The 23,678-nt window shown below is 62.5% G+C and overlaps 1 protein-coding gene across 1 annotated transcript in view; it reads left to right on the top strand.

Moving 5' to 3' along the window:
* The window catches only part of LOC104577743 (staphylococcal nuclease domain-containing protein 1-like), an 84,059-nt gene extending 70,885 nt beyond the window's left edge, over positions 1-13,174 (top strand). The window contains exons 17-24 of the mRNA XM_088535080.1: positions 6,985-7,173; positions 7,250-7,391; positions 8,815-8,938; positions 9,017-9,086; positions 10,410-10,523; positions 10,596-10,799; positions 10,911-10,955; positions 13,085-13,174. Of these exons, the coding sequence (XP_088391206.1) occupies positions 6,985-7,173; positions 7,250-7,391; positions 8,815-8,938; positions 9,017-9,086; positions 10,410-10,523; positions 10,596-10,799; positions 10,911-10,955; positions 13,085-13,150 (954 nt within the window). The 3' untranslated portion in view covers positions 13,151-13,174. The remainder of the gene's footprint in view (positions 1-6,984; positions 7,174-7,249; positions 7,392-8,814; positions 8,939-9,016; positions 9,087-10,409; positions 10,524-10,595; positions 10,800-10,910; positions 10,956-13,084) is intronic.
* Positions 13,175-23,678: the final 10,504 nt, after the last annotated feature.

Genomic DNA, 23,678 nt, shown 5'->3' on the forward strand with positions numbered 1-23,678 from the left:
CCGCCCGTTTGCAGGGATGTGGCATCTCCAAGCTGGGAGCCGCCATCGGATCAGATCCGACCAGGCCAGCGGGATGACGGGACTGGAACATCCCTGGGAATGGGCATTCCCGGGAGCAGGGTGCCCGCAGCCTCCCGCTGCCCGCTCAGCACCGCGGCCGCGGGAAGCAGGATGATGCTGGACTTTCCAAAGGTCACGGAGCGATTGATGAGTTCGGGATGGGAAAGCGGAGCTGGGAACGTCGATGGAGCCAAACACGATTAACGAGGCGGAAGCTGCGGCGGCGTAATCGCATTAGCGCAACGTGGCACCTGCAGCGCAGCGTAGGGCCCATCCATCTCCCACTCCATGCGGCCCCTCCGGCCCGGATCTCCCGGAGCCGGGAGCCAGTGGAACGTGCAGCAAACCCGCGGCCGCAATGCAGGGAGCAGCGCGGACAGGCCGGAGGCATCCCGCGTGTCCGGAAGGGAATCCGGCCTTGGGGCAGCATTCCAGGTGCCCAGCAGTGCTCCATGCGTGCGTTCCTGCAGCCGCCATGGATCATCCCCATCGAGGGACGGATTGCAGCAAGATGCCATGAGCAGCTCCATGATCCCGGGCTGATGGCGTGGAAGGAATGAGCGGAGAGCGGCGGGACTCTCCCAACTTCCTTAATACCCGGGAAAGTATCCGCCAGCCTGTGCCTGGCAAAGCTGCGATTCCCAGGAGTCCGCGTTGGAAAAGCAGGGATGCACGGAGACCTTTGGAGAAGGCCCCGCTCCGAGCGGACGGGCTCCTGGGGGCGCGCGGTGCCGTCCGGGCCGCGCTCCGCGTCCCGGTGCCGTTGTTCCCGCTGCCGCTAGATGGAATCGCCGGGCTCCCGCGTGCCCCTCCGGACAGCCGGGAATGCCCAGCGGGAATCGCGGGCCGGGCACGGAGCCGGGGGGCCGTGGACAGGCCGGGGGAGCCGTGGGCTCCTTGGGGCGCAGCGCCCTGCATGCAGGCGGGTGACTTGCTGCAGGCGCCGCATGCTCTGACCTCGTTCCTTGCCGGCATCATACGCTCTGCGCCGGCCCAAATTGCTGCTTTTCTGCTTTTTTCCTCATCGCTCCTGCTGAGATCAAGGGCGGATGGTGCAAAAGACACTTTTTCCCCCAGGTTTTGGGCCGCTGCAGACCCTGTTGTTTGGTGCCTCCTGCCTCTTTGTCCCCAAAGGTCCCGAGCGCCCGCCCTGGTGTCACTGTGTCCCCGCGGGTGCAGGGCACCTGCTGCCGGGGTGGCATTCTCGGCGAGAATTTTCTCCCGGGATAAATAATTGCGGGATTAGCTCGGTGCTGCCGTAAGGGCCGTGTCCCTGCCGACCCCGCGGCGCACGCGGGCGGCCGCTCGTGCCCTGCGCGTTGCACGGAGCCTGTTCTGCAAATCCACTTGTGCGCCGGGAATTTCGCTGCCGGTTACGGGATTAACGGCGATTACCCGGCGGCTTCCCGCACCGCTCTGAAATGCAAACGCGCTGATGGGAGCCGCGGCGCGGGAGCAAGGGGCAAGCGTGCCGCAGGGCAAGCGGGCAGGCCTGGGGCTGCGTCCCTGTGCAGCGTGGGTGGCTGCCGTGGGGCTGCATCCTGCTGCGGGGCTGCATCCTAACGTGGGGGCTGCATCCTGCTGCAGGGCTGCATCCCAGTGTTGGGGCTGCATCCCAATGTGGGGGCTGCATCCCAATGTGGGGACTGCATCCTGCTGCAGGGGGTGCATCCTGCTACAGGGCTGCATCCCAATGTGGGGGCTGCATCCTGCTGCAGGAGATACATCCTGACATGGGGACTGCATCCTGCTGCAGGGCTGCATTCTAGTGTTGGGGCTGCATCCCAATGTGGGGGCTGCATCCTGCTGTGGGGCTGCATCCTAACGTGGGGGCTGCACCCTGCTGCAGGAGGTGCACCCTACTGCAGGGCTGCATCCTGACATGGGGACTGCACCCTGCTGCAGGGCTGCATCCTGACATGGGGATTGCACTCTGCTGCAGGGCTGCATTCCAATGTTGGGGCTGCATGCCAATGTGGGGGCTGCATCCTGCTGCAGGAGATGCATCCTGACATGGGGACCGCACCCTGCTGCAGGGCTGCATTCCAATGTTGGGGCTGCATCCCAATGTGGGGGCTGCATCCTGCTGCGGGGCTGCATCCTGACATGGGGACTGCATCCTGCTGCAGGGCTGCATTCCAGTGTGGGGGCTGCATCCTGCTGCAGGGCTGCATCCTGACATGGGGACTGCATCCTGCTGCAGGGCTGCATCCCAACGTGGGGGCTGCATCCTGCTGCAGGGGCTGCATCCTGACATGGGGACTGCACCCTGCTGCAGGGCTGCATTCCAATGCTGGGGCTGCATCCCAATGTGGGGGCTGCATCCTGCTGCAGGGGCTACATCCTACTGCAGGACTGCATCCCAGTGTGGGGGCAGTATCCTACTGCAGAGAGTGCATCCTGCTGCAGGGCTGCATTCCGATGTGTGCAGCCCCACATGGGGGCTGCATTCTGCTGCAAGGGGGCTGCATCCTGACATGAAGCCTGCATCCTGCTGCAGGGGGGTGCATCCTGCTGCAGGGCTGCATTCCCATGTGGGGGCTGCATTCTGACATGGGGGCTGTATTTTGACATGGAGGCTGCACCCTGCTGCAGGGCTGCATCCCGTCACAAGGATTGCATCCCAGTGTGGAGGCTGCATCCTAATGTGGGGGCTGCATCCCACCATGAGGATCGCATCCCAATGTGAGGACTGTATCCCACTGCGGGAGCTTCATCCCACTGTGGGGGCTGCATCCCAATGACTGCATCCCCATGCAGGGGCTGCATCCCACTATGGGGGCTGCATCCCAATGACTGCATCCCCATGCAGGGGCTGCATCCCGCTGTGAGGGGCTGCATCCCAGCGCATGGGCTGCACCCCAGCGATTGCATCCTGATGCAAGGGCTGCAGCCTGGACTTTTCCCCATTTATTGGAATGGGGAAGTGCCTGCTCACCTCCAGCCATGCTGCTCACTATATATATATTAATATATTAACAACCTATCGGGCACCTATTAATATATTAACAACCTAACGAGCGGCCACAAGCAGGGACACGAGCGGAGAAGATCGGTGCGACTGGCCGGGAATGCTGCCGCCGGAGCCATAAATCCCGGTGCTGATTGAGGGCCGGAGCCGCTGGCCCGGTGCCGCCCGGTGCTCCATCACTCCGGAACCAGCGCCGGGCCCCGTGAGCCCGTGTGTTTGCACGCACGGGTCTGTTCTCGCTGGCTTGCACACTGGTCTGCTCTGCTTTGCACACTCAGATTTGTGCATACAGGTTTGCACACTGTGTGCTCAGGGTTACACACAGGTTCACACACAGAGGTTTGCATACTCAGATTTGTGCATACAGGTTTGCACACTGTGTGCTCAGGGTTGCACACAGAGGTTTGCACACTCTGATTTGCTCATACAGGTTTGCACACTGCTCTGTGTGCTCAGGGTTGCACACAGAGGTTTGCACACCCTGGGTTGTTCTCACTGGTTTGCATTCTGGTCTGTGTGCTCCGCTTTGCACACACAGATTCGCACACTCAGATTTGCTCATACAGGTTGCACGCTGGTCTGTGTGCTAACGGTTGCACACATGTTCACACACAGAGGTTTGCACACTCAGATTTGCTCATACAGGTTTGCACGCTGGTCTGTGTGCTAACGGTTGCACACAGGTTCACACACAGAGGTTTGCACGCTCAGATTTGCTCATACAGGTTTGCACACTGGTCTGTGTGCTCAGGGTTGCATGCGGGCTCACACGCAGAGGCTTGCACACACAGGTTCACACACAGAGGTTTGCACGCTCAGATTTGCTCATACAGGTTTGCACACTGGTCTGTGCTCTGGCTTGCACACACAGGTTTGCACACTCAGATTTGCTCATACAGGTTTGCACGCTGGTCTGTGTGCTAACGGTTGCACACAGGTTCACACACAGAGGTTTGCATGCTCAGATTTGCTCATACAGGTTGCACGCTGGTCTGTGTGCTCAGGGTTGCACACAGGTTTGCACACACCATTTTGCACACTCGGATTGCTCGTATAGGTTTGCACACTGGTCTGTGTGCTCAGGGTTGCACGCGGACTCACACGCAGAGGCTTGCACACACAGGTTCACACACAGAGGTTTGCACGCCCAGATTTGCTCATACAGGTTTGCACGCTGGTCTGTGTGCTAACGGTTGCACACAGGTTCACACACAGAGGTTTGCACGCTCAGATTTGCTCATACAGGTTGCACGCTGGTCTGTGTGCTCAGGGTTGCACACAGGTTTGCACACACCATTTTGCACACTCGGATTGCTCATATAGGTTTGCACACTGGTCTGTGTGCTCAGGATTGCACGCAGGCTCACACGCAGAGGCTTGCACACACAGGTTCACACACAGGTTCACACACAGAGGCTTGCACACAGAGGCTTGCACACACTGGTTTGCGCACAGTGACCTGTTCTCACTTGTGTGCACCCTGGTCTGTGCGCTCTGTGCACACACATGTTTGCACACGCAGGTTGCACGCACACGTTTGCACACACACGTTTGCACACGCAGGTCTGCTCTCCCTGGTTCGCATGCTGCTCTGCACGCTCTCGAGCCATGCACGCTGCAGCTGGCGCGCGCCGCGGCGGCACAGGAGCAGTCTTCCCACTGGGAAGCCGTGCCGGTGCTGTGCATGCCTGCGGAGCCGGCAGGGCCTGCGTGCTGCAGGGCTGCCTCTGCTCCCGTGTCCTGTCCCGTGCGTGGCCTCATAGCAGCCAGCTTGGCCGCCCTGCAGAGGCCAGTGTGCTCTCACTGGGGAGGCTCAGATACTTGCACCAAGGAGGCCCAGGCACTTGCACCGGGGAGGCCCAGGTGCTTGCACCAGAGAGGCCGAAGTGCTTGCACCAGGGAGGCCCAGGCAGTTGCACTGGGAAGGCCCAAGTGCTTGCATCAAAGAGGCCCAGATGCTTGCACCAAGGAGGCCCAATTGCTTGCACCAGGGAGGCCCAGGTGCTTGCACCAGGGAGGCCCAGATGCTTGCACCAGAGAGTCCGGAGTGCTTGCACCAAGGAGGCCCAGGTGCTTGCACTGGGGAGGCCCAAGTGCTTGCATCAAAGAGGCCCAGATGCTTGCACCGGGGAGGCCCGGGTGCTTGCACCAGAGAGGCCGGAGTGCTTGCACCGGGGAGGCCCAGGCACTTGCACCAAGGAGGCCCAGATGCTTGCACCAGGAAGGCCCGGGTGCTTGCACTGAGGAGGCCCAAGTGCTTGCATCAAAGAGGCCCAGATGCTTGCACCGGGGAGGCCCAGGTGCTTGCACCAAGGAGACCCAGATGCTTGCACCAAGGCAGCCCAGGTTCTTGCACCAGGGAGGCCCAGGTTCTTGCACCAGAGAGGCCGGAGTGCTTGCATGGGGGAGGCCCAGATGCTTGCACCAGAGAGGCCCAAGTGCTTGCACTGGGGAGGCCCAGATGCTTGCCAAGGAGGCCCAGGTTCTTGCACCAGAGAGGCCCAGGTGCTTGCACAGGGGAGGCCAGGGCACTCGCACTGCGGCTCTCCGGAAGGCCACGTGTCACCGGCGCCTGGGGGGACCCGCCGGCTCCGTCCTGCGGGAGCCGCGCGCTGCTCCCGAGCGGGTTCGTGGGAGCACCATCCACCCGCGGCTCCGAGCGCCGCTTCCCAAAGCCGTGCCAGTTGTGGGGATATGTATAAGAACAAGGGGCTATATATAAGAACAACCAAAAAGCAGCACGGCTGTGAGCTGCAGGGAGCAAGAGGTGCCAGCGGTGCAGAGCAGAGTGCTGCAGGGCTGCCTCTCACCCCGCAGCGTCCCCTGCAAGGCAGCAGGGTGTCTGGGGACAGAGCAGGGTCTGGTGGCTTGTGGCACTTTGATACTGTCACCCGTGGTACTGTCCCTTGCACCCTGCCTTGCACCTTGCCAGGAAGCAGGTCTAGGTGCCAGGGAACAGATCTGGGTGAAAATAGAGATGGTTTGGGTGCCAGGGAGCAGGTTTGGGTACCAGGGAGCAGACTTGGGTGCACGGGGAACAGAACTGGGGACACAGGGAGCAGATTTGGGTGCAGCAGGAGGAGATTCGGGTGCACAGGGAGCAGATTTGGGTGCGCAGAGAGCAGATGCGGGCGTGCAGGGAGCAGATTTAGGTGCACAGGGAGCAGATGCAGTTGAGCAGGGAGCAGATGCGGGTGCGCAGAGAGCAGATTTGGGTGCCAAGGAGCAGATTCAGGTGCACAGAGAGCAGATTTGGGTGCAGCAGGAGCAGATTTGGGTGCCAGGGAGCAGATTCGGCTGCACAGGGATCAGATGTGGGTGTGCAGGGAGCAGATGTGGGTGCAGCAGGAGCAGATTTGGGTGCCAGGGAGCAGATTCAGGTGCACAGAGAGCAGATGTGGGTGCTGCAGGAGCAGATTCAGGTGCCAGGGATCAGATTTGGGTGCGCAGGGAGCAGATCTGCGTGCCAGGGGGCAGATTTGGGTGCGCAGAGAGCAGATTCAGGTGCGCAGGGAGCAGATTCAGGTGCCAGGGGGCAGATCTGGGTGCCAGGGGGCAGATTCGGGTGCTCAGAGAGCAGATGCGGGCGTGCAGGGATCAGATTTGGGTGCAGCAGGAGCAGATTTGGGTGCGCAGAGAGCAGATCTGGGTGCCAGGGAGCAGATTTGGGTGCAGCAGGAGCAGAATCGGGTGCAGCAGGAGCAGATTCAGGTGCCAGGGAGCAGATGCAGGCGCACAGGGAGCAGATCTGGGTGCCAGGGATCAAATTTGGGTGCCAGGGGGCAGATTTGGGTGCTCAGAGAGCAGTTGCAGGCGCGCAGGGAGCAGATCTGGGTGCCAGGGAGCAGATCCGGGTGCCAGGGAGCAGCCAAGCTCCCGTGCCACCCCGCGCCCTCCCTCTCCCGCCCCCCTGGCTCCCGTTAATGCCCCCGGTGCTCCGTGTCGCCCCGCAGGTGGAGGTGGAGGTGGAGAGCATGGACAAGGCCGGCAACTTCATCGGCTGGCTGCACATCGAGGGCGTCAACCTCTCGGTGGCCCTGGTGGAGCAGGCCCTCTCCAAGGTGCACTTCACCGCCGAGCGCAGCCCCTACTACAAATCTCTGCTCTCCGCCGAGGAGGCCGCCAAGCAGAGGAAGGAGAAGGTGAGAGATGGGGACGGGGACACGGGGACGGCAGCGCCCGTCCCTGCCACCCCCGCCAGCGCCGCCGCTGTCCTAGGTCTGGTCCCACTACGAGGAGGCGCCGGTGGAGGAGGTGGTGCCGGTGCTGGAGGAGAAGGAGCGCGCGGCCAACTACAAGGCCGTGTTCGTCACCGAGATCACGGACGACCTGCACTTCTACGTGCAGGACGTGGAGACGGGTAGGGCTGGGCGCACGGTGCTGCGCGGCTGCTCCTGGCGCTGCTGCTTGCACTGTGTCCTGACACCGTGTGTGTGCCCTGCATCCTGACACCATGTGTGTGCCCTGTGTCCTGACACCGTGTGTGTGCCCTGTGTCCTGACACCGTGTGTGCCCTGTGTCCTGACAGTGTGTGTGTGCCCTGTGTCCTGACACCGTGTGTGTGCCCTGCGTCCTGACACCGTGTGTGTGCTCTGTGCCCTGCACTGTGACACTATGTGTGTGTCCTGCACCATGACACTATGTGTGTGCCCTGTGCCCTGCACCGTGTGTGTCCTGCATCCTGACACTGTGTGTGCCCTGTGTCCTGACACCGTGTGTGTGCTCTGTGCCCTGCACTGTGACACTGCCCTGTGTGTGCCCTGTGCCCTGCACCATGTGTGTGCCCTGTGCCCTGCACCGTGACACTATGTGTGTGCCCTGTGTCCTGACACTATGTGTGTGCCCTGTGCCCTGCACTGTGACACTATGTGTGTGTCCTGTGTCCTGCACCATGTGTGTGCCCTGCGCCCTGACAGTGTGTGTGCCCTGTACCCTGCACCCTGACACTATGTGTGTGCTCTGTGCCCTGCACTGTGACACTATGTGTGTGCCCTGCGTCCTGACACTGTGTGCCCTGTGTCCTGCACCGTGACAGCGTGTGTCCTGTGTCCTGATACCGTGTGTGTGCTCTGTGCCCTGCATCCTGACACTGTGTGTGTGCCCTGCATCGTGACACTATGTGTGTGCCCTGCATCCTGACGCCATGTGTGTGCCTCATGCCCTGCACCCTGACATTATGTGTATGCGCTGTGCCCTGCACCCTTATACCATGTGTGTGCCCTGTGTCCTGCACCGTGTGTGCTCTATGCCCTGCATCCTGACACTATATGTGTGCCCTTTGTCCTGACATCATGTGTGTGCCCTGCACCCTGACATTATGCGTGTGCCCTGCACCATGACACTATGTGTGTCCTGTGCCCTGCTTGCCATGCAAGCACCCTGCAGCCTTCCATCATGCCTGCACCCTTCACCCTGCATGCAATTTGTGCCATGTATGTGCCCTATGCCCTGCAGCACGCACCCTGCCACCGTGCATGTGCTGTGCATCCTGCAGTCATGCATGCGTCATGTATCCTGTGCCATGCATGCACCCTGCACTTCGTGCATGTGCCCTGTGCCCTGCATGCCTTGCCACCACGCATGTGCCCCGCAACCTGCTGCCACGCGTGTGCCCTTCACCCTGTCCACCCTGCATGCACCATGCAAGCACACCCTCCTCCTACCAGCATGCTAATTAGCCCACGTTAATTAAAGCGCGGTTCCTGGGGACACAGTGGGAAATGGGGCTGGCTTGGTGGCCGGATGCCACCGGGTCCCCTCACGTGCGCCGGGGCGGTCCGCAGGCGCCCAGCTGGAGAAGCTCATGGAGAACATGCGGGGCGAGATCGCCGGGCACCCGCCCGTGGAGGGCTCCTACGTGCCGCGCCGCGGCGACTACTGCATCGCCAAGTTCGTGGACGGGGAATGGTGAGCGGGCGCCGCGCGCGCGGGCACGGCGGCACCGCGGGCGCTGCGGCGCGCTCAGCCGCCCCGTCCCGCTCGCAGGTACCGGGCCCGCGTGGAGAAGGTGGAGTCGGCGGCCAAAGTGCACATCTTCTACATCGACTACGGCAACGTGAGTGCGGCGCGGGCACGGCGCGGGCACGCGGATCCTCCCGGGATGTGCCCGGGGGCCGGGGCCATCCAGTGGCTCGGGGCTCCTGGGATGCATCTGGATGCAGGCGTTGTCCATGGCACGGTCGTTCGGCATTCCTGGGATGCATCCAGTGCCATCCATGACACAGCTGTTGAGGGCTCCTGGGATGCATCCAGATGCAGGCGTTGTCCGTGGCATGGTCGCTCGGCATTCCTGGGATGCATCCAGTGCCATCCATGGCACAGCTGCTGAGGGCTCCTGGGATGCACCTGGATGCAGGTGCCACCCATGGCACGGTCACTCGGCATTCCTGGGATGCGTCCAGTGCCATCCATGACATAGCTACTGAGGGCTCCTGGGATGCACCTGGATGCAGGTGTCATCCATGGCACGGTCACTTGGCATTCCTGGGATGCATCCAGTGCCATCCATGGCACAGCTGTTGAGGGCTCCTGGGATGCATCCGGATGCAGGCGTCATCCATGGCACGGTCGCTCGGCATTCCCGGGATGCATCCAGTGCCATCCATGACACAGCTGCTGAGGGCTCCTGGGATGCATCTGGATGCAGGTGTCATCCATGGCACGGTCACTCGGCATTCCTGGGATGCACCCGGATGCCAGTGCCATCCATGACATAGCTGCTGAGGGCTCCTGGGATGCATCTGGATGGAGGTGTCATCCATGGCACGGTTGCTCGACATTCCCTGGATGCATCCAGTGCCATCCATGACACAGCTGCTGAGGGCTCCTGGGATGCAGGTGTCATCCGTGGCACGGTCACTCAGCATTCCTGGGATGCATCCAGTGCCATCCATGACATAGCTGCTGAGGGCTCCTGGGGTGCATCCGGATGCAGGTGCCACCCATGGCACGGTCGCACGGCATTCCTGGGATGCATCCAGTGCCATCCATGGCACAGCTGTTGAGGGCTCCTGGGATGCATCTGGATGCAGGCGTCATCCATGGCATGGTCGCTCAACATTCCTGGGATGCATCCAGTGCCAGTGCCATCCATGGCACAGCTGTGCAGCACTCCTGGCATGCAACCAGGTGCCAGCGCCATCCATGGCATGGTCACCTGGGGCTCTGGGGGTGCATCCAAGTGCCAGCACCTTCTTATGGAGTGACCACTTGGGACTCCTGGCATGCGCCTGGGCGCCAGCGCCATCCATCAGGACTCCCAGGATGCATCCAAGTGCCAGTGCCATCCATGGCATGGTCACCCCAGGCGCAGGGTGGCCTGGCAGGGGCCCCGGCGTCCAGCGCTGTCCCCAACCGCGCTGTCCCTTTGTCCCCGCAGAAGGAGACGCTGCCGTCCTCGCGCCTGGCCGCCCTGCCGCCCGCCTTCAGCACGCGCGTCCTGCCCGCCCAGGCCACCGAGTACAAGTTCGCCTTCATCCAGGTGCCCCAGGACGTAAGCGGAGGGGCCGGCGGGGACAGGGGTGGGTGGCACCGCGTCCCCTCGCCCACGCCGCTGCGCCCGCAGGACGAGGCGCGCGCCGACGCCGTGGACAGCGTGGTGCGCGACATCCAGAACACCCAGTGCCTGCTCAACGTGGAGCACCTGGGGCCCGGCTGTCCCCACGTCACCCTGCAGTTCGCCGACTCCAAGAGCGACGTGGGGCTGGGGCTGGTCAAGGAGGGGCTGGTCATGGTCGAGGTGCGCAAGGAGAAGCAGTTCCAGAAAGTGGTAGGTGCCACCAGCGATGGGGACGAACCTTGGGGACGGGCTGCATGTCCCTGTCCCAAGGGGAGGTCGGGGGCACGGGGCGGGTGGCCCTGACGGCCGCTGTCCCCTCAGATCACCGAGTACCTGAACGCCCAGGAGACGGCCAAGAGCGCCCGGGTGAGTGCGGCTTCCCCGGGACGGCTGCGGAGCTCCGGGGGGCAGGAGGGACAGTGCGGTCCCTGTGTCCCGGGATCCGCTGCCCATCTCCAGAGGAGATGCTGCGCCCAGCCCTGGTCTCCAGGGCTTGTGTTGGATGCGTCTCCCATCTCCAGGGAGATGCTGGGCGCTCTCCCATACCCCTGGGAGATGCTGGGCGCTCTCCCATACCCTAGGGAGATGCTGGATGCTCTCCCACACCCCTGGGAGATGCTGGGCGCTCTCCCATACCCTAGGGAGATGCTGGGCGCTCTCCCATACCCCTGGGAGATGCTGGGCGCTCTCCCATACCCTAGGGAGATGCTGGGCGCTCTCCCATACCCTAGGGAGATGCTGGATGCTCTCCCACACCCCTGGGAGATGCTGGGCGCTCTCCCATACCCTAGGGAGATGCTGGGCGCTCTCCCATACCCCTGGGAGATGCTGGGCGCTCTCCCATACCCTAGGGAGATGCTGGATGCTCTCCCATACCCCTGGGAGACGCTGGGCGCTCTCCCATACCCTAGGGAGATGCTGGATGCTCTCCCATACCCTGGGGAGATGCTGGATGCTCTCCCATACCCTGGGGAGATGCTGGATGCTCTCCCATACCCTAGGGAGATGCTGGATGCTCTCCCATACCCTGGGGAGATGCTGGGCGCTCTCCCATACCCCTGGGAGATGCTGGATGCTCTCCCCCATCTGAGGGAGATGCTGGATGCTCTCCCCATCTCTAGTGGAGATGCTGGATGCTCTCCCATACCCTAGGGAGATGCTGGATGCTCTCCGCCATCCTCAGGGAGATGAGAATGCTCTGCCCCCATCCAAGGGAAATGCTGGGTGCTCTCCCACATCCAAAGGAGATGCTGGATGCTCTCCCAGCCTCCTCAGAGGAGATGAGGATGCTCCTCACCCCCCATTTCCAGCACAGGTGCCGGCTGCTCTCCCACACCCCTGGGAGATACTGGATGCTCTCCCATATCCTAGGGAGATGCTGGATGCTCTCCCCCATCTCCAGTGGAGATGCTGGATGCTCTACTCCATCCCCAGGGAGATGCTGGATGCTCTCCCCATGTCCAGTGGAGATACCAGCTGCTCTCCCAGACCCCAGGGAGATGCTGGATGCTCTCCCCATCTCCAGTGGAGACACTGGCTGCTCTCCCCCATCCAAGGGAGATGCCGGCTGCTCTCCCAAACCCCAGGGAGATGCCGGCTGCTCTCCCAAACCCCATGGAGATGCTGGATGCTCTCCCCATGTCCAGTGGAGATACCAGCTGCTCTCCCAGACCCCAGGGAGATGCTGGATTCTCTCCCCCATCCAGTGGAGATGCTGGATGCTCTCCCCATCTCCAGTGGAGACACTGGATGCTCTCCCCTATCCCCAGGGAGATGTTGGAGGCTCTCCCCCATACAAGGGAGATGCTGGATGCTCTCCCAGACCCCAGGGAGATGCTGGATGCTCTTCCCCATCCTCAGAGGAGATGAGAATGCTCTGCCCCCATCCAAGGGAAATGCTGGGTGCTCTCCCACATCCAAGGGAGATTCCAGCTGCTCTCCCCATTTCCAGCGGAGATACCAGCTGCTCTCCCCCATCCCCAGGGAGATGCCGGCTGCTCTCTCACACCCCAGGGAGACCCTGGATGCTCTCCTCCATCCCCAGGGAGATGCTGGATGCTCTGTCCCATCCAAGGGAGATGCCGGGTGCTCTCCTCCACCTCCAGTGGAGATGCTGGATGCTCTACTTCATCCCCAGGGAGATGCTGGATGCTCTCCCCATCTCCAGTGGAGACATTGGATGCTCTCCCCATCCAAGGGAGATGCTGGATGCTCTCCCCATCTCCAGTGGAGATGCTGGATGCTCTCCCACACCCCAGGGAGACGCTGGATGCTCTCCCCATCCAAGGGAGATGCTGGATGCTCTCTCCCATCCAAGGGAGATGCCGGCTGCTCTCCCCATCCCCGGGAGCGGCGCCAGCCTCTCTCCCTCGGCCCCGTCGCGGTGCCCATCGCGGTGCCCGTCGCGGTGCCCGTTACGGTGCCCATCGCGGTGCCCGTCGCGGTGCCCATCACGGTGCCCATCGCGGTGCCCATCGCGCCTCCTCTCTCCGCAGCTCAACCTCTGGCGCTACGGCGACTTCCGCGCCGACGACGCCGACGAGTTCGGCTACAGCCGCTAAGGGGGGCGCCGGGGCCCGGCCGTCCCCCCCGCCGCCAGACCAACGTCCTGCCCCGCTCGCGCCCCGGCCCCGCTGCCGCCCGGGGGCTCCCTCGGTGGCCGCGGTGGCCCCGGCTCGGCGCGGGGGGCAGCGGCTCCGGGCTCCCGCGGGGGTCCCGGCCCGTCGCCCCCCGGCCTGCGCCGCCCCGGTCTGTATTTAAAGCTTCGGAGGCCCCAATAAACGTAGTCCAGCGTGGCCCCCGCCTCGCCTCGCCTGGGGTGGGGGGTCCCATGGGGTGGGCTGGGATGGGGGGATGTGGGCTCGGATCCCAGCCCTGAGCCCAGACCCCAACACTGACCCTAACCTCAACCCTGGCCCTGGCCCCAACCGCAGCCCTGAGCCCAACCCTGGCCTGGAGACAAACCCTGACCCAAAACCCAACCTTGATCCCAACCCCAACCCTGAGCCCAGCTCCAGCCCGAGACCCCAACCTTGATCCCAACCCCAACCCTGAGCCCAGTCCCAGACCCCAACCTTGATCCTAAGCCCAGCCTGAGCCCAGCCCCAACCCTGACCCCAACCATAGCCCTGAGCCCAACCCCGGCCCGGAGCCAAACCCTGACCCCAGACCCCAACCCTGATCCTGCCCTGACCCCAACCCCAGTCCCAGACCCCAACCTTGATCCCAACCCCAGCCCAGACCCCAACCTTGATCCCAACCCCAGCCCTGATCCCAGTCCCAAACCCCAACCTTGATCCCAACCCCAACCCTGAGCCCAACCCCAACCCTGATCCCAACCTCAACCCTTATCCCAACCCCAACCTTGATCCCGACCCCAACCTTGATCCCAACCCCAACCCTGAGCCCAGCCCCAGACCCCAACCTTGATCCTGCCCTGACCCCAACCCCAGTCCCAGACTCCAACCTTGATCCCGATCCCAACCCCAACCCTGATCCCAACCCCAACCCTTATCCCAACCCCAACCCAGACCCCAACCTTGATCCGGACCCCAACCCTGACTCCAACCCCAGTCCCAGACCCCAACCTTGATCCGGACCCCAACCTTGATCCTAACCCCAACCCTGATCCAAACCCCAACCCAGACCCCAACCTTGATCCGGACCCCAACCTTGATCCGGACCCCAACCCTGACCCCAACCCCAGTCCCAGACCCCAACCTTGATTCCAAGGCCCAACTCTGATCCCAACCCCAACTCCAGTCCTGACCCCAATCCCAGACCCCAACCCCCAACCCTGATCCCAACCCCAACCCTACCCCAACCCCAGTCGTGACCCCAGCCTTGAGACAAACCCTGACCCCAGACCCCAGCCTTGATCCCAACCCCAGCCCAGACCCCAACCCTGACTGCAACCCCAGTCCTGTCCCCAACCCCAGACCCCAACCCCAATCCTGACCCCAATCACAGCCCTGAGCCAAACGCTGACCCCGACCCTGATCCCAACCTTGGCCTCAATGCCAACCCTCACTCCAGACCCTGATCCAGCCTTGGCTTTCCCAACCCCAGATCCCATCCCAGACTCCAGCCCCACCTTCTGCCTTGGCCACACCCCCAATTTGTGCCCCAAACCCAGCCCCAAAGTCTACCCTGACTCCAACCCATCCAGCCCAAGTGCCAAGTTGACTCCAGAGCTGAAGCCCAACCCCGTCTCCAGGCCTATATTCCAAACCAGGGACACAACCTTGGCCCCATCCCTTACCCTAATCCCAGACCCAAATCTGGACCCCATCCCTAACTTCAGATCCCAACCCTGACCCCAAACCAGCCCCAGATCCCAACCTTGACCCTGACTCTAGATCCCAACCCTGACGCGAATTCCAGCCCCAAATCCAGACCCCATCCCCAACTCCAGATCCCAACCCTGACCCCAAACCAGCCCCAGATCCCAACCCTGACCCCGACTCTAGATCCCAACCCTGACGCCAATCCCAGCCCCAAATCCAGACCCCATCCCCAACTCCAGATCCCAACCCTGACCCCAAACCAGCCCCAGATCCCAACCCTGACCCTGACTCTAGATCCCAACCCTGACGCCCATCCCAGCCCCAAATCCAGACCCCATCCCTAACTTCAGATCCCAACCCTGACCCCAAACCAGCCCCAGATCCCAACCCTGACCCCGACTCTAGATCCCAACCCTGACGCCAATCCCATCCCCAAATCCAGACCCCATCCCCAAATCCAGATCCCAACCCTGACCCTGACTCTAGATCCCAACCCTGACGCCCATCCCAGCCCCAAATCCGGACCCCATCCCCAACTCCAGATCCCAACCCTGACCCCAAACCAGCCCCAGATCCCAACCCTGACCCCGACTCTAGATCCCAACCCTGACGCCAATCCCATCCCCAAATCCAGACCCCATCCCCAAATCCAGATCCCAACCCTGACCCTGACTCTAGATCCCAACCCTGACGCCCATCCCAGCCCCAAATCCAGACCCCATCCCCAACTCCAGATCCCAACCCAGACCCCAAACCAGCCCCAGATCCCAACCCTGACCCCGACTCTAGATCCCAACCCTGACGCCCATCCCAGCCCCAAATCCAGACCCCATCCCCAACTCCAGATCCCAACCCAGCCCCAGCTCTTTCCCCATGCAGCCCCCAACTCTGTCCCCCAGCCCATGGACCCCCATGGACACATCCATCCCTGCCGCTTCCCGCTGCTCCTGGATGCTCCCCATCCCAAGCCGATGGGCACCCCACGGAGCCCCTCACTGTGGCTGGGTGCCATGGGGCGCCCATTGGAATCCATGTGCGTTGGGCCCATAGCCAAGCCCCGGGATAACAGCGCTCCGGATTACTCGGATCACTCGGAGGAGGGTCTGGCTGCTGGTGCGGTCCCCATGTGCAGCCTGGTGGCCTTGCGCCCAGCCGGCCCCGCAAGCCAACTCGCTCCCGGCGAGCTAATTATAGGGCCGTGCTAATTTAATCGGAGCGTAATTACGGCGGAGCGCGCTGTATGGCGAGCTTCAATAATTAATGCCATCGAGCGGCTGTAATTAAAGGAGAGCCCCAGCGAGGCGCCACCGATGGCAGCAGGACGTGGGGCGTGTGGTCCCCGGGGGTCTTTGGGAGGGATCGGGGGGTCCTTGAGCTCAGCCCTGGTTGTCCCTGTTTGCCCGGGGGGAGTCCCAGGGTCTCTGGGACCCCATGGTGGGTGCTGGTGGTCCTGTGAGGGACCGGTGGTGGCCTCTGATGGTCCCTAGGGGCCCTTGGAGGTGCCAGGAAGGGATTTGGGGTTGTCCCATGAGGGCTCCTGGTGGTCCCGGACAGGGGTCTCTGGGGTCATAGCCCCAGGGTCTCCAGAGCCGCCCTGGATGGTCCATGAGGATCTCGAGGTTGAGAGATCCCAAGTCCTTGAAGGTCTCTGGGTGACCTGGGTGTCCCTGAGGGTGCCTGGAGTCAACCGGTCCCCAGGGTCCCATCCAGCCCGGGTGACCACAGGCCACAAAGGGACCTGCTCGCAGTGCCCAAGGGGACCTCCCCTGCTCCCCCTGCACAGCTGGGCAGGACATGGCAGCGCCCCATGTCACCACATCAACAAAAGAGCAGTGCCCCATGTCACCATGTCAGCAGTGCTCCGTGTCACCCAAAAAGCAACACCCCGTGCCAGGCAGATGGGGGTACAATGACCATGCAGGGGGTGTGCAAGGCCCCACAAGTAGGTGTGCAGTGACACGTAGGGGGGTGTGTGGTGGCAGTGCAAGGGAGTATGTGATGGATGCACAGACGTGTGTGCAATGGCCATGCGGGTGGGTGTGCAATGAGTGTGCAGGGGAGCTGCAATGCCCTGCAGATGGGTGTGCAATGCTGGGCACATGGGTGGTGATTGCCGTGCAGGAGGTGTGTGCAATACTCATGCAGATGGGTGTGTAATGCCATACAAGTCAGTGTGCAGTGGCCATGCAGGCTGTGCAAAGCTCATGCAGGTGGGCGTGCAAAGCTCATGCAGTTGGGTGTGCAATGCAGTGCACGTGGGTGTGCAAAGCTCATGTGGATGAGGGGGTGCAATGCTCATGCAGATGACTGTACAGTGCTGTGCAGGTGGGTGTGCAATGCCATGAGGGTGGGTGTGCAAAGCACATGTGGATGGGGGGGAGTGAAATGCTCATGTAGGCGGGTGTGCAATGCTGTGCAGATGCGTGTGCAATGCCTTGCAGGTGGGTGTGCAATGCCACGCAGGTGGGTATGCAATGCTCATGTAGGCGGGTGTGCAATGCTGTGCAGATGCATGTGCAATGCCATGCAGATGGGTGTGCAATGCCATGTGGGTGGGTGTGCAATGCCATGCAAGCGGCTGTGCAATGGTAATGCAGGCGAGCGTGCAATGCTGTGCAGATGCATGTGTAATGCCATGCAGGTGGGCGTGCAATCCAGTGCAAGTGGGTGTGCAATGCTCATGCAGCTGGCTGTGCAATGCAGTGCAAGTGGTTGTGCAATGGCAATGCAGGCGAGCGTGCAATGCTGTGCAGATGCGTGTGCAATGCTATGCGGGTGGGTGTGCAATGCTCATGCAGGTGGGCGTGCAATGCAGTGCAAGTGGTTGTGCATTGGTAATGCAGGCGAGCGTGCAATGGTATGCAGATGCGTGTGCAATGCCACGCAGGTGGGTGTGCAATGGTAACGCAGGTGGGTGTGCAATGCTGTGTAGATGCGTGTGCAATGTCATGCGGATGGGTGTGCAATGCCATGTGGATGCGTGTGCAATGCCACGCAGGTGGCTGTGCAATGCTCATGCAGGTGGGTGTGCAATACCACGCAGGTGGGTGTGCAATGGTAATGCAGGTGAGTGTGCAATGGTATGCAGATGCGTGTGCAATGCCATGCAGGTGGGTGTGCAATGGTAACGCAGGTGGGTATGCAATGCTGTGTAGATGCGTGTGCAATGCTATGCGGGTGGGTGTGCAATGCAATGCGGATGGGTGTGCAATGCCATGCGGATGGGTGTGCAATGCTATGCGGGTGGGTGTGCAATGCTCATGCAGGTGGGTGTGCAATGCCATGCGGATGGGTGTGCAATGCCACACAGGTGGACATACCCCAGGCCCCCATGACCCCAAACACTTTGCTGCAAGCACTCAAGCACACGTGCAGCCCCGCAGCGACACGCGCCCCTGCCACACAAGGGGCACGGCAGCCCGGCCGCACACGCGTGTGCGGTGACACGAAGCACCACGCGTGGCGGCCCCAGCTGCAGCGGGGCGCAGAGCCACCCGTGGGGACGGCAGCTGCCTGCACGTGCCACCCCGTGGTGTCCCCGTCCCCGGCACGGTGGCTGCCGGGTGGCAGGGCCAGCTTTGCCACCCCCGCGGCCAAGGGGACCGCGGCCACCAGGCGCCACCGCTGAGCGCTGGCGGCCCCGTGCGGCTGTCGCGCCAGATGTGTGGCACGGGGCCAGCTGTGTGGCACAGCTGGGGACAGGGAGCGGAGCCCGCGCGCCGGGCGATGCTTTCCCGGCGGGGACACGAGGCTGCTCCAGGGTTCCCTGCACTGGGAAGAGGGTCCCCTCCGTCCTCGCAGCCCCCCTGGTCACAGCCCCGTGTCCCTGGGTGGCTCCAGCACGGTGACCTCGGCTGAGAGGAGCAAGGGACACGCTGTGAGGGACCTGATGTCCTTGAGCGACCTGTCCCCGAGCAGGAGCCTGTCCCCGTGTCCCCCGTGCAGACATGGGCAGGGCTGAGCCCCCCCCCGGGGCCACCGTGTCCTTGTGCTGTGTCCTGCACCTGGGACACAGCACCCGGCGCTGCAGGGGGGACGCTGCGCTGCAATGGGGCTGCAGTGGGACCTCAGCGGGGCTGTCATGGGGTTGCGCTGGGGCTGCAACAGGGCTGTGCTGAGGGGGTGCTTGGCTGCACTGGGGCTGCACTGGGCTGCCCAGGGCTATACTGGGTTGTACTGGGCTGCACTGGGGCTGTGTTGGGTTGCACTGGGGCTGCAGTGGGGGCTGCACTGGGGATACCCTGGGGCTGCACTGGGGCTGCACTTGGCTGCACTGGGAATGCACTGGGCTGCACTGGGGATGTCCTGGAGATGCCCTGGGGGATGCATGGGGATGCAGTGGGGATGCATGGAGGATGCACTGGGGATGCACGGGGATGCACTGGGGATGCACTGGGGATGCACGGGGATGCACTGGGGATGCATGGGGCTGCACTGGGGATGCCCTGAGGATGCCCTGGGGCTGCACTGAGCTGCACTGGGAATGCACTGGGTTGCACTGGGAATGCACTGGGGATGTCCTGGAGATGCCCTGGGGATGCATGGGGATGCAGTGGGGATGCGTGGGGGATGCACGGGGATGCACAGGGATGCACTGGGGATACATGGGGGTGCACTGGGGATGTACGGGGATGCACAGGGATGCACTGGGGATACATGGGGGTGCACTGGGGATGCATGGGGACTGCACTGGGGATGCACGGGGGTGCACTGGGATGCATGGGGATGCACGGGGGTGCACTGGGGATGCACTGGGTGCCCCGGGCTGGCAGCAGCCCCTGGGCACAGAGCGGCTCTGCCGCGGCTGCAGCTCCCAACGCCGGCAAAGAGGGAAACGGCTCCACCTGCCGGCACCAGCACCGACCGGACCGGCACCGGATAGACCGGGCACCGGATAGACCGGGCACCGGACAGACCGGGCACCGGATAGACCGGGCACCGGATAGACCGGGCACAGGATAGACCGGGCACAGGATAGAACACCACGTTTTAGACTTGGCATGCTATAGACCCACTCCGTCCCCACGCGTGTGACCCTGTGCAGCCTAGGACCACCCCGTGTCACTCCATCCCGGTCCGGCCCATCCCGGCCCTTCCCTCCAGGCCCTGGATAAACTGCGGGTTCACCCACCGGGACACGCGGGTGCGTCACCCTAGGGGACACTGTCCTGGGTGCTGGGGACAATGGATCTCATGTGCATTACCTGCCCCAGGGGGCAAATGGAGAAGATGCAAGACTGAAATTAAAATTAACTTTAAATAAATTGAATTAAACTTGTGACTTTTGGGCAGCTTGTCCCAGGCCAAACCACAGCACCCAGGAGGAGCAAGGGTAGATAATTAACGTGTCTCATTAGGAAATGATCATCTGCTGCGGGCTGCTGCGGGGATCCCAGTGGAGATGCTGGGATGGGCCATGGGGCAGCCCCATGGGATGAGCTTCTCCAGGCGTTGGGATGGGCTGGCACGGGAGCCCCAGTGCTCTGCAGGGGGAGCAATTAGTGCCCGAGTAATTAGCTCATTTTAGCCCGTTTGCAGACAAGGGAGTCCGAGGCTGGGAGAGAGCGGGGAGCCGCTGGAGGGGACCTGCCAGGCAGGAGCCATGCAGAGGGGACCGGGCACGGGTGACACGGTGCCAGTGCAGGCAGAGGAGAGGATGGGCTGGGCATGGGGGTGCTGGGATGTCGGGATACTGGGATGGCGGGATGCTGGGATGGCGGGATGCTGGGATGTCGGGATGCTGGGATGTCGGGATACTGGGATGGCAGGATGCTGGGATGGCAGGATGCTGGGATGGCGGGATGCTGGGATGGCGGGATGCTGGGATGTCGGGATACTGGGATGGCAGGATGCTGGGATGGCAGGATGCTGGGATGGCGGGATGCTGGGATGTGGGGATGCTAGGATGGCAGGATGCTGGGATGTCGGGATACTGGGATGGCAGGATGCTGGGATGGCAGGATGCTGGGATGGCAGGATGCTGGGATGTGGGGCTGCTGAAATGTTCAGATGCTGCATGCTGAGATGTTGGGATGTCAGGATGTCAGGATGCTGGGATGTGGGGATGCCGAAATATTTAGATGCTGCATGCTGGGATGTTGAGATGACATTATGCTGGGATGTTAGGATACCAGATTGTTGGGATGCTAGGATCCTGGGATGCGGGGATGCTGGTATATCAGGATAATGGGATGCAGGGATGCTGAAATGTTAAATGCTGGGATGTTGGGATGCAGAGATGTTGGGTTACTGGGATACTGGGCTGTTGGGATGCTGGGCTGCTGGGGTTCCAGGGTGTCAGACTGTTGGGATGCTGGGGTGCCAGCATGCTGGGAGTTTGGAATGTGGGACTGTTGTGGTTTCACACATGAGCATGTGGTGTTGTGGTATCCGGGATGTTGGGATGCTGGGATACCAGAATTCTGGGATGTTGGGATGCTGAAATGTTTAGATGCTGGGATGTTGGGATGCTGGGATGTCAGGGTGTGGGGATCCTGGGATGTTGGGATGCTGCTGCAGGTAGCAGCCTCAGATCCCAGCAAAAGTGGCTGTTTTGGGTCCAGCGACGCTCCCCCTGCACCACTGCCCTGCTGCCAGGCCCTGTGGGGAAACTGAGGCACGATGCAGGGACCTGGATTTCCCAGGAGAAGGACCCAGGCTTCCTGGCACCATGCATGATCCCGAGGGGTTCATGCACCCCCAGCCCCATCCCACAAGCCTGTTTGGGGACACAGGTCCATGTCACACGCGCCTGCCCAGCCCAGGGCCCACGGCACAGCGGTGATGGCCGGGAAACCCGCATCATTCCAGCCTATGGGAGCAGAGCTGCCCCAAAGCAGCCCAAAAATAAAAACTAAGGTGCTTGGGAGAGGAGGTCCTGGTCATGGAGCTCAAAGGTGACAGGGACTGTGGTGGGTGACAGGGCTTGGGGGGGTAGCAGGGCTGGTGTGAGGGTGACAGGAACCATTGTGGGTGCTAGGGACCATGGGAGGGTGACAGGGACCACAGGGGGTGACAAGGACCGCGGAGGGTGGCAGGGACAGCGGCGGGTGGCAGGGCTGGGGCAGGCCCAGGTGCCAGGTTGGCTCCCTCTCAGTCCCCTCTGGCACAGCAGGGACAGGCAGGTCCCACTGCACCCAGCCCATGTCACTGCAGTGGTGGATGGTGACGTGTCCCCAAGCTGGCTGCGCCCCAGGTGGCTGCCCCCCTGCGGGACACAGGGTGGTGGCCTCCCTGCACGAGGAGCTGCAGAGCCTGACATGGGGCACTGGGTGGTGGTGGCATCAGGTATGGGGGACAGGCACGTGTAAGGGGGTGGCCTTGGGGACAGGCAGGGCACAGGGAGGTGGCCCTGGGGACAGGTTGGCAGGAGCAGCTGGCGCAGGTGGTGCCTGGGCCCTGGCAGGGCTAGAGGAGGAGGAGGAGGAGGGAAGGAGGAGGCTGCAGGGAGGGAAGGGAGAGGAGGAAGGTGGCAGCTGAGGGGACAGCAGAGACCTGGCACACTCAGTGCACAGAGCACGTGGCTCTGCTGGGCAGGGCTGGCAGGAAGGTGGCACAGAGTGCAGGCCTTGGAGGATGTGCGTGTGCATGTGTGTGCATGTGCATGTGTGAGCACATATGTGTGCGTGTGCATATGTGTGTGTGCATATGTGTGTTTGTGCATGTGCATATGTGTGTTTGTGCATGTGGGTGCATGTGTGTGTATGTGCATGCACATATGTGTCTGTGCATATGTGTGTTTGTGCATGTGGGTGCATATGTGTGTGTATGTGCATGCACATATGTGTCTGTGCATATGTGTGTGCATGTGGGTGCACGTGTGTGTGCATGCACATATGTGTGTGTGCATGTGTGTGCGTGTATGTGTGTGTGCATATGTGTGTGCGTGTCTGTGCATATGTGTGTTTGTGCATGTGGGTGCATGTGTGTGTATGTGCATGCACATATGTGTCTGTGCATATGTGTGTTTGTGCATGCGTGTGCCTATGCGGGTGCACATGTGTGTGTGCATGCACATATGTGTGCGTGCATGTGCATATGTGTGTGCAGGGACACACTTTTGCACAAGCACCCTGCAGTGCACGTGTGTGTGCATGCGCATATGTGTGTGTGCATGCGCATACGTGTGTGTGCATGTGCATATGTGTGTGCATGTGCATGTGTGTGCAGGGACACACTTTTGCACAAGCACCCTGCAGTGCACGCGTGTGCACATGCAGTGGGTGGCGGTGCCCGTTCCCATGTCCGTGGCTGGGTGCAGCGGGTGACGATGCCCCCCAAGCACCCAGGCCCTGCTTGTCCCCTTGACACGAGCCCGTCCCCTCCTGCAAACGTCCCTGTCCCCAGGTCCCTGCAGGGGCGGAGCCGGTGGCTGCGGGCCGGTACCGGGATGGGGAATCCCGGGCCGGTACCGGGATGGGGAACCCCGGCCGGGCCGGGTCGGTACCGGGATGGAGAATCCCGGGCCGGGTACCGTGATGGGGAACCCCGGCCGGGTCGGGCCGGTACCGGGATGGGGAATCCCGGGCCGGTACCGGGATGGGGAACCCCGGCCGGGTCGGGCCGGTACCGGGATGGAGAATCCCGGGCCGGGTACCGGGATGGGGAACCCCGGCCGGGCCGGGTCGGTACCGGGATGGGGAACCCCGGCCGGACCGGGGCCGGGCCGCACCGGGTGGCTCTGCAGCCGATGCAGCCCGGGGTCCTCCGGGGTCGGTCAGCCGGTGGGCCCGGGGCTGGCGGGGAACGGACCCAGAACCGGTGCAGCCCCGGGTGGCTCCGGGACCGGTGCAGCCGGTCGGTC

This window comes from Tinamus guttatus, unplaced genomic scaffold (assembly GCF_059628265.1).
Source record: "Tinamus guttatus ecotype Peru unplaced genomic scaffold, ASM5962826v1 Tinamus_guttatus_pri_ptg000613l, whole genome shotgun sequence".
In the NCBI taxonomy this organism is placed as follows: domain Eukaryota; kingdom Metazoa; phylum Chordata; class Aves; order Tinamiformes; family Tinamidae; genus Tinamus; species Tinamus guttatus.